This window comes from Branchiostoma belcheri, unplaced genomic scaffold (genome assembly GCF_001625305.1).
Source record: "Branchiostoma belcheri isolate BF01 breed outbred unplaced genomic scaffold, Haploidv18h27 scaffold93, whole genome shotgun sequence".
NCBI classification, from domain to species: domain Eukaryota; kingdom Metazoa; phylum Chordata; class Leptocardii; order Amphioxiformes; family Branchiostomatidae; genus Branchiostoma; species Branchiostoma belcheri.
In genome coordinates this window covers 767,121-784,220 of record NW_017804609.1, presented here as the reverse complement: position 1 = coordinate 784,220, position 17,100 = coordinate 767,121, and the positions used below count along the sequence as shown (strand labels likewise).

The 17,100-nt window shown below is 43.8% G+C and overlaps 3 protein-coding genes across 5 annotated transcripts in view; 2 read left to right on the top strand and 1 right to left on the bottom strand.

Moving 5' to 3' along the window:
• Positions 1-1,867: 1,867 nt before the first annotated feature.
• On the top strand, positions 1,868-5,479 carry LOC109488289 (C-type lectin domain family 4 member G-like). Its single transcript, XM_019792482.1, has 6 exons — positions 1,868-2,087; positions 2,774-2,919; positions 3,392-3,722; positions 4,190-4,422; positions 4,927-5,095; positions 5,445-5,479. The coding sequence occupies exons 1-6, from the start codon at positions 1,868-1,870 to the stop codon at positions 5,477-5,479; spliced, it is 1,134 nt and encodes a 377-aa protein (XP_019648041.1).
• A 1,484-nt stretch (positions 5,480-6,963) lies between these two features.
• On the bottom strand, positions 6,964-11,697 carry LOC109488291 (peptidoglycan-recognition protein SC2-like). 3 transcript variants are annotated; one of them, XM_019792486.1, is made up of 8 exons: positions 11,606-11,697; positions 11,147-11,284; positions 10,342-10,488; positions 9,783-9,916; positions 9,306-9,368; positions 9,117-9,150; positions 7,673-7,863; positions 6,964-7,183 (listed from the first exon to the last, which is right to left on the bottom strand). In XM_019792486.1, the coding sequence occupies exons 1-8, from the start codon at positions 11,655-11,657 to the stop codon at positions 7,058-7,060; spliced, it is 885 nt and encodes a 294-aa protein (XP_019648045.1). In that variant the 5' UTR covers positions 11,658-11,697; the 3' UTR covers positions 6,964-7,057. The 3 variants fall into 3 exon arrangements, with proteins under 3 accessions (XP_019648045.1, XP_019648044.1, XP_019648043.1); XM_019792485.1 differs by lacking the exon at positions 9,117-9,150 and having other exon boundaries at positions 6,965-7,183; positions 9,272-9,368; XM_019792484.1 differs by lacking the exon at positions 9,306-9,368 and having other exon boundaries at positions 6,967-7,183; positions 9,117-9,213.
• A 3,233-nt stretch (positions 11,698-14,930) lies between these two features.
• LOC109461519 (neuronal acetylcholine receptor subunit alpha-4-like) overlaps positions 14,931-17,100 on the top strand; it is a 30,365-nt gene continuing 28,195 nt past the window's right edge. The window contains exon 1 of the mRNA XM_019757900.1: positions 14,931-15,312. Within this exon, the coding sequence (XP_019613459.1) occupies positions 15,258-15,312 (55 nt within the window). The 5' untranslated portion in view covers positions 14,931-15,257. The remainder of the gene's footprint in view (positions 15,313-17,100) is intronic.

Genomic DNA, 17,100 nt, shown 5'->3' with positions numbered 1-17,100 from the left:
TCTTTAGTTATACCCCAATTAAAAACGTGAGCACGAAGCGCAGAAGCGGCCACTCAGTGAGGCCACGTAGTGATTGAGCACTGAATTGCAGTGGGGCCCTGGACACAGAAAGTGGGGTCCTGTGGCAGCGCGTTCGGCTCAGAACCAAGAGGTCGCGGGTTCGAATCCTGCCTGGCATGTCACGTGCACCGATCTTGTGCCCCTTTATGACTTTTAAGTTGTAAGGAAAGCAACTTTTTTTTTGCCAAACGTTTTTTTTAATTCGCACGCTCGCATCAGTTTTGGGGTTCCCAGAGGATGTCATCCATATAATCAAATCAACATGGCCTTATGGACTTTGTTGTTTGTTTGTTTGTTTTATTTCGATCTCCATTTAGTGTAATACATAAAGTTTACACTACTCTTCCTGGAGTCCAACTAACTAAACAAAAATAGTAAAAACAATAATAAATCAATCAAACATAATTTAAGATAAACAATAAATAACGGAATCGTTGTTGTTATGCAAGTCAGTTTATTTCAGCCATAATCATGCCTCCAGAAAATTGGCCATAGTTCCGCGCTATCGTCGCCTTTCGACGAAAGTTTCCTCAAAACATTGTCGCAAGAATTTAGGAACAAAGTTGAGAAGAACTCACCGGCCAAAACAGCCATCTGTAATCCTCCAGACCAGAAGTTTTCAGAAAAGTTTGTTGTTGTTGTTGACGTCCTTGTTTAATGTCTAATATATCGCTAGACGTGGTCACTTGGTGCTCGTTGTCGCGTGGTTCAGTTCAGAGTCAAAAAGTCTCTCTGGATATTTTATGTCTACTAGTAGATGTCTTGTGCTTGAGTGAAGCTGGAAGAGTTGCGTACTCAATGTACCGGGAGAGGGCCAGGTACATCTGCTTGTTTGCTGCAGCATCTGCTTGTTTGGTACATCTGCTTGTTTGCAGGAAGGCCTAAATCTCTCATTCCGGCTAGGGTGACGATATCCGTGTCTCTGCTTTCCTCTAGCCTCTGCTACGTTGTATATCAACTTTTAGCAGAAGTTCCTCCGGCAAAAAAAAAACATTTGGTCGCCATCTTGGATTTGCAGTTCGCGCGGTCGCAAGGCCCCATGGGTAGTTTTAATGGGCCATGTTGATATGATTATATGGATGACATCAATACGGGCATGAATTTTCGTTCGTTTAAAAAAAACAACAAGTTTTCGATCATACTATATATCGTACAAAAATGACAAAAGTATCCCTTAAATTGCCAAAAATATTGGAAAACGATACTTATGTCGTAGAATTGAATGCAAAAATTAATTTCAAACGGAAAAGAAGAACATGTGAAGAAATGAAAATGAAGTGTTATTCGCCATATCATACTCATATGTTGAACTTTCATGGCCACGTAGATTTTATGATGAAAGCAACTTTTATTGTCCCATACTTTTTTTTTATTCGCACACTCGCATCAGTTTTTTTTTAATCTGATTCCCAGAGGATGTCCTCCATATCAGGTCATTTTGATTTGATTATAAAAATAAGGATGAAATGCATCAAAATAAACTATGTAGTCAACGGGATAGATCGAAATAGTCTATGGTTTTTCCATCACGTTTTTTTTTCGTATTCTTACTACAAATTTCTTTGATTTTCTTCATGTGGAAATAAACTAAAAATAGACAGATCTTTTTATGTTTCTTTTAGTCTGAGCCAGGAAATTGGTCTGTGACTTACGGAAAAAAACAAAATACCACCACATCCCACGCTAGTTCTCCACATATAACCTTACCTCAGCAGACTTATCATGAAATCATTGGAAATATTCCATATTCATGCGCCTTGACTGTGGGTGGTTGTTGTACTGCGTACCTGCTGTCTGCACAGTCAAAATGTACGAGCAGGCAGAGCCTATCCGGTTGCCTTTCTCCGGCCCCGACAGCCGCCAACCCAGCGGGCCGCCACCCCAACCCCGTCCCGTCCAGCAGAGTGGTTCACGTGGGCGTGTCCGCCTTGGCAACGGCGCTTCTGACAAGCAGCGGGAAGACCAGGACACGTCTTCACACACGTACGTAAACACCGAGGAGGTGAAACGTTACGCAACGTCTGCAGGTAACCGGCGCTTTTACAACTTTCCCTTCTCTCCAAGCAGAGGTTTGGGTTTGGGGGTATCTTTAATGTGTTTTTATTACTTTTTTATCGGGATTTCTTTTTTGCACTGGAATTTTTCTTTAAATTTTTGGGTTGGGTGAAAGAAAAATCCCAGTGCAAAAAAGAAACCCCGATAAAAAAAGTCTAAAAACACGCCAAAAATAACCCAAAACCCAAACCTCTGCTTGGAGAGTAACTTTTCCGGCATTTTAGTGAATATTTGTTCAATCAGGAGTAAAATTCTCCTGAAGAGGGTCAAGGATCACTCACATATTGAATACTAATAGAAGTTATCATAATAATAGATTGTAGTTATTATTGTAGGATAGTTTAGTATTGTAGTATTGTTGCTTTACTGTTATACATTTTACAATGTAAGATTGTCGAGCAATGGATTTCATTCATTCATCTAGTCATAATATTACATCTGTACTGTAAGTTGTATCAGTAAAGTTGATGAAAATGAAGTAAGATTCACATCTAAAAATGATAATTATCTGCTAATTTGAATATTTGTTTAAAGTGTACAGAAAGCTGGCAAGAAAAAATATTACCATGGTGACAGTCGCCAAGGTGACACTGTTTCCACAATGTTATAGTGACGTTAACAATAATATGAGTCAAATTCTAATGTTTTTCTCTACCAGACCGCGCGTATCCGGGTGGAGCGAGCGGCCGTCGGGGTGTCTGTAGCTTCCTCCGCGCCCGCCGCAGCTTCCTCGCCGCCGGCATCGCCGTGCTACTGAGCCTAAGCGCCGCGGGACTCGCCCCCCTGACGTTCAGGAACAAGCAGGTAACAGTCTTGCACCATAAGGCTTGTTGTCCAGCTATGTTTTTAATTCTTATTCTTATTATGTTTACCGAAGGAAAACATTTTTTTCTCAGTTTCTTCTTCCTCTTCCGTTCCAAACACATAAAAAGCATCGATATTTTCGTAATTAGAGCCTGAAAGAAAATGAAATTCAGTATGATGGTAGGTTGGTAAATAAGACACTGAATGTTGCTCACTTTGGCAACATAGATGTGAAAAAATTGTTTATTGGCAAAACATGGGTGAAAAAAAGCATCTTTAGCCAAAAATTGAACTTTAGAACCCGTTTCGAATTTTAGAACAACGTCGAATTCGAAGTTCGACGATCGCGGGTCAATGACCGCAGCGCTACGGAACACCCCTTACAAGCTTTTGATACATGGTTTATCGAGTTGCATAAGAAATATGAATTTTTCTTTGCTATCATAATCAAACTTTTTGCTATGCGCTTCAGGGAATATCCCAACTGTCCGCCACCGTTGACGCCTTGAAACGCGACCAAGACGACATGGCCACTGCTGTTAGCGTCTTAGAACGTGGCCAAGACGGAATGTCGAGAGCTCTTAATGCCTTGAAACGCGACCAAGACGACATGACCACTGCTGTTAGCGTCTTAGAGCGTGGCCAAGATGGAATGTCGATATCTCTTAGCGCCTTGAAACGCGACCAAGACGCCATGTGCCAACTGTTCGCCACTGTTGACGCCTTGAAGTGCGACCTGGACAAGGAGCGAGGCAAAATCGTCGCCTTGGAGAAACGTCTTCACGAAATAAACAAGAAACCAGGTGAGTTTCAGAAGAAAAACATATTGTTTTTACTGTTTCTTCGCCTTCTTCTTCTCCAAACAAATAAGGTCAAGAACTGGACCTGTCACCATGGTAACTGGTGCTGTAGCAGACACCCTTTGGTGTTGGATCAAATTTATGTAGCAAGTGGCAGGATAGAGTTGGAGGGGCTGGTTACTGTATGAATGAATCTGTTTGATGAATTGCTCAAGGAAACTTTTACTGAATCAACTACTAGATAATTTCTTTTAAAACCGTCAGACGTTTCAAGTAGCATCCACTACTTTTTGTTGGTGCTGCTTTTTCAGGATCTCCCGTCCCTATTCCTTAGCCTGCTGTTGTTTTGATACTACCAATTTCGACTGCCTTGTTGACCCGTGTACTGATATGTTCTCAGTAAAAGTAAAGTAAAGTCTTCTTGGGCCCTTGTCGTAAAAGTAAAGTTAAGTAAAAAGTTTGTTTTCCAGCATCCTGTCCTACGGGTTACAAACTTTGGCGTAAAATCTGCTACAAGGTGTTCAACACACGCGAAACTTTCAGCGAAGCGGCGGCGGCCTGTCGTTCAGACGGCGGCACCCTCGCCATGCCCCGAGACGCCGACACCAACGCCTTCCTGGGCTCCCTGTACAGGGCCACGACCGACGGTTGGAGTTTCTGGATCGGTCTGCACGATCGGCGCGAAGAGGGAAGCTACAAATGGGTATGTAGAAAAAAAACCAACGGGCATGAAAGTTCATCTGTGTTGGTAGTTACATGTTTTAAGTTAAAACTTTTGGTCCAACATAAAAAATTCTCTCACCTAGAGCTTTCGACCTGTCTCTCTGGTCTTCCTCAGTAGACTGACCCAGTGAGGCTTGTCACGTGGCTTCTTTGAAGTGTGACTGGGTCACAACACTGGGTCAAAGGTATCTGGTCGACGATGGTTGACTTCAAAGAAGTTCACGGTCGTGTGGTGTAGCGGCAGAGTGTTCGACTCGGAGCCAAGAGGTGCCGGGTTCGAGTCCTGACATGCCACCGATGTTGTGCCCTTGGGAATGGCACTTTACACGATTTTCCTCACTTAACTCAAGTGAGAATGAGTATTGCCCTGCCCTGTATTTGCCCTCTGTGTTGGTGGCGGCATGAAATAAGTTGACATAACTTGAGTGTGCCGTCGCCATGTTCGGTCATGGGATATAAAAAAACAAGTTCACGGTCGTTCCAGGTGGACGGTTCTGCACTTGGGCCGTACAGTTCCTGGGGTCCGAAACAACCCAACGACATTAGGGGCACGCGCGACTGCGTTCTTTACTCCGCAAGCCCGTCCGGAAAAGTCAGTTGGAGCAGCAAACCCTGCAACTATCTCTGTACCTTCATATGCCAGACTGTGCCAGGTACTTCTTTTAACTAAACAACAATGTCTACATCGATGAAGGTTAGGCATCCGCTAATACGATACGCCAAAAAGCAGTAACTTAAGCAACTGGATGTGATTTTGGATATAATTTTTTTTCAAAATCATATCCAGTTGCTTGAGTAACTGCTTTTTGGTGTAAACACAACGTCTCTCTTATTTTCGTATCTCAAACTGAAAAGAAAAGGGACGCTTTGAAAGGAGCCAAAAAGTGAATTGATCTCAGTTTTTCAACATTTTCTTGCCCTCGGGCAAGAATTTGCAATGACTCGTTATTTCTTTTGTCAAAAACATAATAATGGTTTATTCTCCACATTCTTACGGTACAGCGTCGCAGGGTTCCCGTAAAGGGGCCCTGAATTGATCTGCCGCTTACAATCGATAAAATGTGACGGAGGTATACATGTAAAGCTTAAAACTTAAGACGGTACAAGTATTACATTTCCACATAATTTTGCCTTAGTCATACAAGTTTTAAAATGGTATTTATACTGGGGTAAATAGGTATAAAAAAGGTTAGGCACTTATCATAATGACTTAGAATCTATATTAAAATCCATTAAGGCGCAATAAAAATAACTATGTATTTACATTTAGGAGCGTAATTTTTCATGTCACATTTCGAGCATAATATGCGGTTAAGCGATAGGCGACAAAAGTGCATTCTGAGCGTGTTCTCTAGAGATTAATCAGAGGTCCTTGTTTAGTAGTCGCACAATATAATGCCACATCTGATCTCTGCTATTTCTGCTCATTCTTTCCAGAACGTGTCTAGGCCGACAGGAACTCTCACCACTACAGTACAACGACCCGTCCCACCATCTGCAGTGGAAGTTCTGGTGCTGTGTACCGGTTCGCTGGACCATTTCCGAACTTGTAAAAATGTTTAGGTTCAAGTAAAAAAACTTAGTCAAGAACCTATTCCGGACTTATAAAAAAACATGTCATATACCCCATTTCTTTCCAAACCATGCACCTAGAACCTTTCATAGTTTGCGAAATCTGAATCCTAGGGTCAGGGTTAGGCACGGATCTGGATAGTCTCCGCAGATCCAAGAATGTAGATTTGCTCCAGGCACGGTTCTGGCTACAGGTGGACTATCCAGGACCGTTCCTGGGCATGGTTCTGGATAAAGCACGATTCCAGATACAACAAGCATTACGTCCTGCCTACCACACGCACGTCTGCTTAGTCGTCAGCCCGCCCCCGCGCATCTGCTTGGTTCTCAGCCCGCCCCTTACATCTGCTTGGTTCAGAGCCCGTGAATAGTTTCATCAGGTTGGTAAGACACTAAACAAATAGACACTTTTTTACACAACCAAGCCTTTTATTCAACCGACGTTTCAGTGACTGTCTGTCACCTTCCTCAGGGCAATTCTGACTGGTTCACATTGCACTGCAGCACAGGTGTCGCTGCTACAGATGCTCTCAGCCGCCCCCTTCAAACAAGGCCTACTAAAACACATGGGGGACATGAATAAGTAGAGCACATCTGATGTTATACACATGTTTTCTTTTAAAATACTATGTAATGTAAATGTATATGTAATTCTACGTGATGTATTGTTATGTCTTATATGTATGTTCCCTCTCCTGGAAGAATAGCTGCCACCTTCGGGTGGGCAGCCAAAGGAGAGCTTTTCCTCAATAAACCTCAATTGTGGGGTTGTGTGGCGTAGCGGCAGAGTGCGCGACTCGGAACCAAGAGGTCCCGGGTTCGACTCCTGACATGCTACCGATCTTGTGCCCTTGAGAAAGGCACTTTACACGACTTTCCTCACTTAGCTCAGGTGTAAATGAGTATTGTCCTGTCATGTATTGTCCCCTGTGTTGGTGGCGGCATTAATATAAGTTGAAAAAACTTGTGTGTCGCCACCACGTCTGGTGATTACATGTTGGAATAAAAAAAAAACTCAATAAACCCTTACCTCTGCTTGGTTCTTAGCTGTAGTGCGACCAGGTACGAATGTGGCTATACAGAGTGTCGCCCGGGCAGGCAGTGCTGCCGACATCACGATGGCCTTTCAGACGGTAGCCTGACGTCACCTTACCCAGCTGCACGCCGCACTGGATCAATAATAGATCAATCAATCAATCAATCAATCAATGTAGTCACAAACACACACACACGCACACACACACACATACACACACGCATACACACAAACACTCACACACGTACACACACACATGCACGCACACACAAACACACACACACACAAACAAAAAGCCCCTTACATCAATGATAGCCTTTAGCAGCGTTGAGTGCTGCCTGGTTAGGCAGCCGACTGGTGTAGTCGCCCACAAAGCTGACGGCTATGGACACGCTGTTGTAGTCACAGACACACACACACACACACACACACACACACACACACACACACACACACACACACACACACACACACACACACACACACACACACACACACACAAACACGCACACACACACACACACACACACACACACACACACACAAACACGCACACACAAACACACACACACACACACACACACTGGGAGACCAAAAACAATACTTCCAGAGAGACCCTTACATCAATGATAGCCTTGGCAGCGTTGAGTGCTGCCTGGTTGGGCAGCCGGCTGGTGTAGTCGCCCACAAAGCTGACAGCTATGGACACGCTGTTGTAGCCCTGAGTGTGGCCGCCCTGCCGGTCAAAACCGCGCCCCTCGTACACACGGCCATCTTCACCGATCAGGAAGTTATACCCGATATCAGCCCAGCCTGGAACACAGGAATATCTGTATACTAGTATCTGATATCAGGTAGATATGCCCAGCCTGAAACACAAGCAAGTTATACCCGATATCAGCCCACCCTGGAAAACAGACATATCGATATAGTAGTATCCAATATCAGCACAGCCCGATATCAGCCCAGCCTGGAACACAAAAATATCTGTATACTAGTATCTGGTACCAGGTAGTATATCAGTCCATCCTGGAACACAGACATATCATTCTGTATTTGTATATCCGATATCAGCCCAGCCTGGAACACAGGGGTATCTGTATTAGTGTAGCTTGTATCAGGGTGATATACCCTGTTTAGCCAGTATAACCATAACACTGGGTTAAGGATACAACAGGTGTCATTATCAGAAGTTTCCCACCATGTGAGCCACAAGCCGTGTTGTTGGGTGATCAAACAAAGAGGTATTAAAAGCAAAAATCCTTCACCTTTGTTCAGGCACAGTTCTTGATAGTCCACGCGTATCCAGAACGGTGCCTGGGGCAAATCTATGCTCTTGGACATGCATAGACTTCTGGACTTCTAGATTCTGGATACAATAGAGACTATCCAGAACCATGCCTGATCCTAACCCACCACGGCACAGAACTAGATTGGCACGGTTCTGGATACAATAGAGACTATGGCCGTGTCTATACGGAACCACCCAAGGCGCGATTCGGGTAACTCACATTCCTCACATCTGGTCCACGTGCCACACACACCTGTGAAACCGTGTCCGAACATAATGCTCTTGCGCTACATTTATTGCTGTTTGATGATAACACGCAAGGCGGCGTGTTATTAATGTCAGATGTCAACGACATGATTGCCGATGCCCCCCTCCCAGCCTATCTCGGCCGAATGCCGACGTGGTCCCGCCAGAGGCGGTGAAGCTCGCCCTAGAACGGACACATTATTTGACCATTACTGCTCTGTAAGTTGCTGCCACGTAAAAGTTGGTATTGCATATAAAAAAAGAAATATCACTCCGTAATCCATGACCAGGCGAAGTCACATTGAAATCACATTGCGTTCAGACGCAAATCGCGATGCGGGGAAACCGATTCGAAACCACCTCTAGAAGTGGCTCCAGACGAAGGCGCTTTCAATGTGATTTCGGACCGTTCAGACGGAGCCACTTGAAACCGGCTTCGGGGTAAACCACATGTAAACCGCCTTGGGTGGTTCCGTATAGACAGGGTCTATCAAGAACCATGTTAATCTCGATGTACTGACTACCTTACCATTGCTGTCCATGTGATAATTCTGGTGCGAGCGGATCAGGCTTGAGCACCTGTCCTGGTCATAGCAGGCAGAGCCCGTGGTGTGGTGGATAAACACCTGGCAACAAGAAACAAATACTAGGTGTTAAACAGTAATAATGCTATTACTGGCTCACCTCTGTTATCCATGTGATAATTCTGATGAGACCGAATCAGGCTGGAACACCTGTCCTGGTCATAGCAGGCGGAGCCAGTGGTGTGGTGAATAAACACCTGAGAACAACAAAGATGCTGGGTGTTATTATCACGTTGAAGCTCCTTGTTAATTCTCAATAAACAACGTTATCTGAGAAAGGACTGTCACCAGGATTCTGAAGAAGACTTTCCAGGGAGAATAGTATGGAGTTAACTTCCATACTAATGGAGATCTCAATAAACAAACAAACAATAATAAAAGTCAAAAGTCGATTAGTACGCCTTCGGATCGACTTTCAGTATGGAAGGATTGTCACATTTGTGCACAGTATTATCTCTTGAAGTTCAGTAATTATGATGTTGATTTTCATTCTATACAGTCGTGCCCTTTCTTTTTGTACTATGCTCAGTAGTTGTTGCCATACGCTGTTGTGCAATAAAGTTCTTTCTTTGTCGCACGACAAGCTGCCGACAGCAAATCATCCTGCTTACCTGGCTAACAGGGGTGTGCATGGCGTTGGTGTATTTGGGTGGCCTGGCTCCCCAGCCATCCCGAAGGACCATGTTCACGCCAGCACAGGAGCTGTAGCTCAGCCCTATGCTGTTGGAGCCACCGCCACCGGAAGCTGGAACAAGACTATGGGTCACAGAAGGGGCTGAGAGAATGGCTAGGGAACACTTGTAGACGAACTGTTTTTAATTCGAATAATATATTGCAAATTCATGCCCGTGGGCTAATTGCAGGAACAGAAGAAACATGGTATAAAAACAGACAATTAGTACACATAGAACTACTATTAATTACAAAGAAACTACTGGTAAAAACTACTGATGGGTCCGACTTCTTTTTTGAAGACAGAGGAAGACAAAGGATCCCACTTTTTCTATAATTTGTGGGTTTTCGGATGTTAAGAGGAGAGTAGTTTTCTTCTCATTTGTATATGTATATGAGTGTGTGTATTTGTGTCTATGTGTAATAGAAGGCATGATGTACATACATGGCACACATCACTTCTATGTGTGTGTGTGTGTAGAAGCCTTTAGTACATACATGGCACGCAGCACTTCCTATCCGAAGGCCCTCCACACTTGCCGCTGACGTAGGACCCGGAACAGTAGTTGGACGTCACCTTACACGTCCCACCTGATGCCGCGCAGGAGCTGTCATAGGTCGCATAGCTGGATTCCAATGCCTGGCCTAAACAAACAAACAAACAAACAAACAAAAATAAACATCAACATAATACAGTACATACCCCATTATAGCTCGCCTCAAATGCCTGGCCTGGAAACAGACAAACAAATAAATAAATAAACAAATAAACGTACATAAGTATCATTCGTTATACACTCGTACAAACCATCATCATAGCTCACTTCCAGTTCCTGGCCATGTAAACGAACAAAGAAATAAACAAACAAGAAACGATAGTCTCATTCATCATATACCTATAAGTACATAATTGTAGAAGAAGACGACATTAGGAAAGTAGCCGTACTTTTCTGTCGAAATTTTCAACTGTACAACTCCTGTCTTTGTCAAGGAATGAGCAATCCATCACTTCATTTACAAGGACTGGAGTTGTACAGTGGAAAATTTGGGTAAGTCCCATTATTTGTGTTAGAAATTACAGTTTGAAACTTATGACATGTTGACGTCTACCAACAAACAGATGAACTTTCAAGACAGCTTCTACATATGTTGTGTCTTTAAGGATTTTTTTATAACATCTTAAGAAAGTGGCAAAAGACACAATTTGTAGCATAAGACACACAACATCTTATAATAAAACGTAGGCAGACTTACTTTGTAGTATAAGACACAGAGCATCTCAAGAAAACGATGTAAGACTTACAAGTGGCGTCACAGTTGAGACAGCAGCGTCTGTAGGTGTCACCTGCGCACTTGTTGGTAACGTAACCGGCCTTACAGGTGGTATAACGGTAGTCCGTGCAGGTGCCTCCAAGTGCCGCGCAGCCACTGTCATCTAGACCTGATAAAAAAAAGTAGGCAACAGTCAAATAAAGCCTTTGCGGGGTCGTGTGGCGCAACGATAGAGCGCTCGAGTTAGAACCAAGAGGTCCCGGATTCGAATCCTGCCATGCGACCGATCATGAGCCCTTGGGAAAGGCACTTTACACGACTTTCCTCACTTAACTGAAGTCAAGTGAAAATGAGTATTGTCCTGTTCCGTATTTGCCCTCTGCGTTGGTGGTGTCATAAAATAAAGTTGAAAAACTTGAGTGTGCCGTCACCACGTCTTGTCATAAAAATATTATTGAATAGTTTATTCAATAATAAAATTGAACTTTACCGTAAGACGGCACGGCCAGGCTGAGTACAGCGAGGACGAGGAAAGCCAACATGTTGTCCTGTTGGAGTTGACCAGCGGAATGAAGCAGGTTTCGCCACGTATTAACACACTTACACGTTCCATATATATGCTGTTTTCATATAGACAGGATGGGGGATGTTTGCTGATCAAACTCAGGACGTTTGGACGCACAGTGGGCATAGGGAAACAAATTTTATGTTTCCTGTATATAGTACAGTGGATTCATTTCTCCAGCTAACCGACATCTTGCACACGCAGTCGTCCCTCAGTAAGACACATGGAGCCGCATAGTTCCCGTTTAGAACTTTTATTATATATAACTTATAGTGTGACAGGCTGAATAAAAGTTCTAAATAGTTCTAAAAGTTCTAAAGTTCTACTATATAAATTTTATATTTCCATTTTCCTGACCGACCCAAGTAAAAATCCGCCGACCCTAGACTTGGTTTTTGGGTCGACCGCTGGCATGGAATTCTATATCTGAATTTCGAACCCTTTGAAACGCTAATTCACGCATTTTAGAAGCAAATTTGAGAAAATCAGGTGAAACATTTGTCCCTTTCCAACAAGCAAACGGAGGGACGGGTCCTGGGGATAGCCCTGGTTCTGATGCATTTTAGTTTTACTTCGTTAAACTTTATTTAGCGGTAACAAGAAACACAACAATAATTTTCCTCAGCCGTATCAAAAATACCTTCCTCTACCAGGTGTGTTATTAGGTCCATGGGTGCTAACAATAGTCCAGTTGCTAAGGCGTTCCAGGGTCTAAGATATCTTTATTTTACCACTAAGGAGTTACTATAGTGAAGAAGTATATACCAAAGAGAACGAATTCTGAAAAAAAAACTCACTTGTTCAGGAAGAAATAACTTGGTGAGGTAAAAATGACCCACTACAGACGTTAACTTTTATTTGTTAGTTATATTTTTACGCTTGTCAGACAAATATTCGCACGGCTGTTATATTTGTACCTAGAGCAAACATCGCCTCCGGTCACGAGGCTAGATCATACTGGCAGTTCTGGGAAAGTATACGCGTGTGACAGATGGCACAGTGATCTAATCTCCACATACCATAATATGCTTCTTACCCTGCCCTATTCCGTCCCAATATGATGTGCGGTCGTGTGGCGTAGCGGCAGAGTGTTCAACCTTGACCCAAGAGGTCCCGGAATCGAAGTGTTCAACCCGGAACCAAGAGGTCCCGGGCTCGAGTCCTGACATGCCACAGATCTTGTGCCCTTGAGAAAGGCACTTTACACACGACTTTCCCCACTTCGCTCAGTTGAAAATGAGTATTGTCTTGACTCTTGTCCTGTATTCGTCCTCTACGTTGGTGGTGGCATAAATTAAGTTGAAGTTACTTGAGTGTGCTGTCACCATGTCTAGTCATGAAATGTTGGGACGTATAAAAAGTCTTCCCGTTTCAGCTGTGTGAATCATACTCTAACCTCCTCCCTTCGAGCCAATTCCTTACGTTACGTCTTACCGCTTAAGGACTTTGTCTTGGCAGAGTGCGAGATTAAGCCAGCCTGGCTAATCCCGACTTCCGCTTGCTTCGGATTAACTGCAATGACTAAACAGACAAAATTTGATAACGTGTCCATCATGCACTAATGTGGTGACAAGTACATCCGGAATGCAGGTATGTTCAGATTAGGATAACGGAATGCGTTTTTTTAAGCTGTGTGTGTGTGTTGTAGCCCCCATCAGGGGTTATGGATACCAAAATTCGTAGCAAAAATAGTAGCCTCTATCGGGCTTTTTAAAGTGTGGAAGAAAATAGTAGTCTAGCTCTTTTAGTACTGTATCAAGACATAGAGGGCTGACCTAAGCTTTACTAAAGCAATGTTTCATCTTACGTCGATGAAGGTTAGACATCCAGGTAATACGATACACCAAAAAGCAGTTACTCAAGCAACTGGATATGATTTTGGAAACGGGCAGACATTTCATATCAATCAATAGTTTGTGCTTATCAACATGCATTTCTTCTCTGGTCTCTCAGTCACTGACGAAAGCTAGTGGATACTAGCTGAAACGTCTGACCGTTTCCAAAATCATATCCAGTTGCTTGCTTGAGTAACTACTTTTCGTCGTGATCTTTCATCTTGCATACAATAAAGATGATTTTAAACCCGTCTATTTCACATTCAGAAATGTATGTTACGTAACATCTCAAGGAGTGCTATGTGACACCTTAAGGTGCGTCCGTGTCACCTTGAGAAACGTCCCGACTCCTTAAGTAGCACCACGGTTCCTTGAGACGCGACCTTGCCCCTCAAGACGGTAAGCTGCCGCCTTAAGTTTACGTTCTTAAGATTTCTCTTAAGGCGGAAGGGTTTTGAAATCCGTCAGGCGAGCGTTAAAATTTCATCACCGATGTTGCCAAGACAAGGACTTTAGGCTGTACCAAGTGTTATTCATTTTATGGGCGTGTTCTTGAAAGTTTCTTTTCTTCAGAACTAAAGAAAAATTAAAACTGAAGAAGTTCAAATGAAGTTAACGCAGGAAATTGAGTCTTAAAAGTAAGGAAAAATTTGGAAGATTGCTAAAAAATTGAAAAGGGGACAAATTGTAGGATTAATTTTTAACCACCCCTTGTGAGTAAATGGTCCGGTCTAATTCTCAAAACGGGGCGCCGAATGTTATGAGTTCGGCACGCGGGGCATCTCGGGAAGCTGTTCTGTATGAAAACTATGCGATTATCGGCATAACAGACCTACAGCCCGAGGCACCGAAAACTTACTGACAGATTCCACACATCAGACACTCTCTCAATACGTCACTACTTAGCAACGCACGACTTTATTTTCCCGCCAAATTTTGGAGCGGTTTCAAGTCCTTGCGACCTCTGAGACCTTTGATTTTACAACTGGAATATGATTCAACGGACGACTTTTTTTCCCGCCAAACATCCACACATCAGACACTCTCTGAACACGTCACTCTTTAACAACGCACGACTTTATTTTCCCGCCAAACCTTTCACACATCAGACACTCTCTCAATACGTCACTCCTTAACAACGCACGACTTTATTTTCCCGCCAAATATTCCAAATCAGACATACTCTCAACACGTCACTCGGTAACAACGTAACGGACGACTGTATATTTATTTTCCCGCCAAATATTCCACGCATCAGACACACTCTTAACACATCACTTCTTAACAACGCACGTACAATGAATGATGTTCAAGTATGATTTGTAAAAAAAAAATTAAAGAAAAAAATTTCAAAACATGATTGAAATAATTTGAAATTCGTTGAACAAACTGTCAAATTGTCCTTACTTCCAAGTGGTCTCCCAGCGGTCCCCTAGCGGTCCCTAAACGATCGCAGCGCAAGGGAGTTTAGTTGGGCGGCGCTTGGCTTGGCAAGGGCACCTCGGGCGATCCCTGTATGGCCATAATTGGCGCCCTCAGCCGTACATGGAGAGTAGTCAGCGAGCGCTGCCGGGTTATAGGCACGGGACTGGTGATGTAAGACCGCCGGAACTCGGGAAGACAAGCACTTCTCTCGTGAGAGGAGAGTCACACCCTACAAGAGGGCAAACCAGACAGACTGAGTAAGACATCAGTGTTGGAGTATGTGTGAAAGAGACTGAAGAAACACAGCCTGCGCTACTATGGAACTGTTCTCACTCATTCAAGCTACTCTTCTGGTCCTGGCGTTCGCTAAAGGTACGTTTACCACTGTTTTACATCGCGTATCCTACATCATACTGTATCAGTTTCGTTGTACACTGAGAGTACGGACCGATTCGATGTGCTCTCCTAGAGACACTTTCAGCTTCAGCTTCACGCAAGAGTCAAATACCCTAGTAGAGAGACAATTTGACACTGAACTGAACCAAGCGCAAACCAGCACCAATTCAACAGACGACGTCTAGCAATATATTAGATGTTAAATAACGACACATAGTTTTTGTGTGCCTTACGTTAAGGAGTACGCTGCCTCTTGTAGTTCCTTCTTAAGGTTCTTAAGGTTTGAGAAAAAGGTGACGCAAACTCACGTACATCTCTGACCTCCCCGGACGCCCTAGAGGTCACTAGGGTCACGCCATGTCACATCGTTCCGCCATTGTCGCCTGTTGTTTCATCTGGATAATCCGGCTGGAGATATAAATATGGAAATATGGAAATGTTATTTTGATCCCGGATTAAGCTTGAAGAGAGATTTACTGATCTAGCCTGGGTACCATCGGGATTTTCGCTCCACAACGCTTGAAAAAATTGTGATTTCTTTGTACGGTTGCGGAGCGAAAATCCGGATGGTACCCAGGCTAATACTGATCGGGACATAGAAAAACTTGGCTGATGATATGTACATATAACAGAACATAATGGTATAGGGGACATTCCTATACTCTTGTCAATGGGTACAATGGATAGTTTTAGTAGCCTGTTTCCAGGACCTACACAGACCAGTTCCTCGGCTCCAGGGCCAACATGCCCCCAAGGAAAATATACCACAGCCCTCCTGAGTTAGCCTAGGTGCCAGACTGTTTGCAGGGCCCTACACAGGCATACAATCTAGTCTATTTGGACAATATTTGCACTATTTTTCCAGCATCCTGAGGAGCCTGTTCGAGGTTATTTCAGCAGGAGGTAGAATAACAAGCGACTTAAACTCTCGTTCCCACGGCAGTAAGTAACATAAGGCCCACGCGATGACAGACGTGTCGTTCCCAGCCTTATTAAGCGCAGGTCGGAATAGTTCTGCTCGGTTCGATTTGGGTATGGTCGGTAGTGCGTCGACCCTAGTGGTGTATATATATACATGTATGCCTGGCCGGTCTCCGTTCCTTTTTATTTTACAGTAACACATCTCTATTTCATATTATTTTACTATGAAAAATTTTGATTTCTTGTTATTTTACAATGGTAAATCTTCATTTCCTTATTAAGCGCAGGTCGGCATAGTTCTGCTAGTTTCGATTTGGGTATGGTCGGTAGTGCGTCGACCCCAGCGACAAAAACGCCTGACATTGGGGTATGGCGTAGCGACAGCGTGCTCGACTCGGAACCGAGAGGTCCCGGGTTCGAGTCCTGACATGTCACCGATCTTGTGCCCTTGGGAAAGGCACTTAACACGACTTTTCTCACTTAACTCAAGTGAAAATGAGCATTGTCTTGTCCTCTATTCGTTTCCATGTGTGTATCCACTGGCCAGAGAGAGTCCAATACGGTGGGGGTCAGGACAAAAAAAACGGGCCATATATAAAAAGGTAACGATCTTCCGTCCCCCATCAACATCTGCTTGGAGAGTAGCCAGAGGCGTGATGTGGCCAGTCTAGCCATTCATCAGTCGCAAATTAAACATCTTCCCGAGGGAGGAGCAGCAATTATGCCGGGAAAAAGGGGCACGCGTCCGGACATTGTTTCTGCCCGTCCTACTCTCCAAGCAGAGGTTGTGGGGGAATGATCGTTACATTTTTATGTATGGCCGTTTTTTGTCCTGACCCCCAC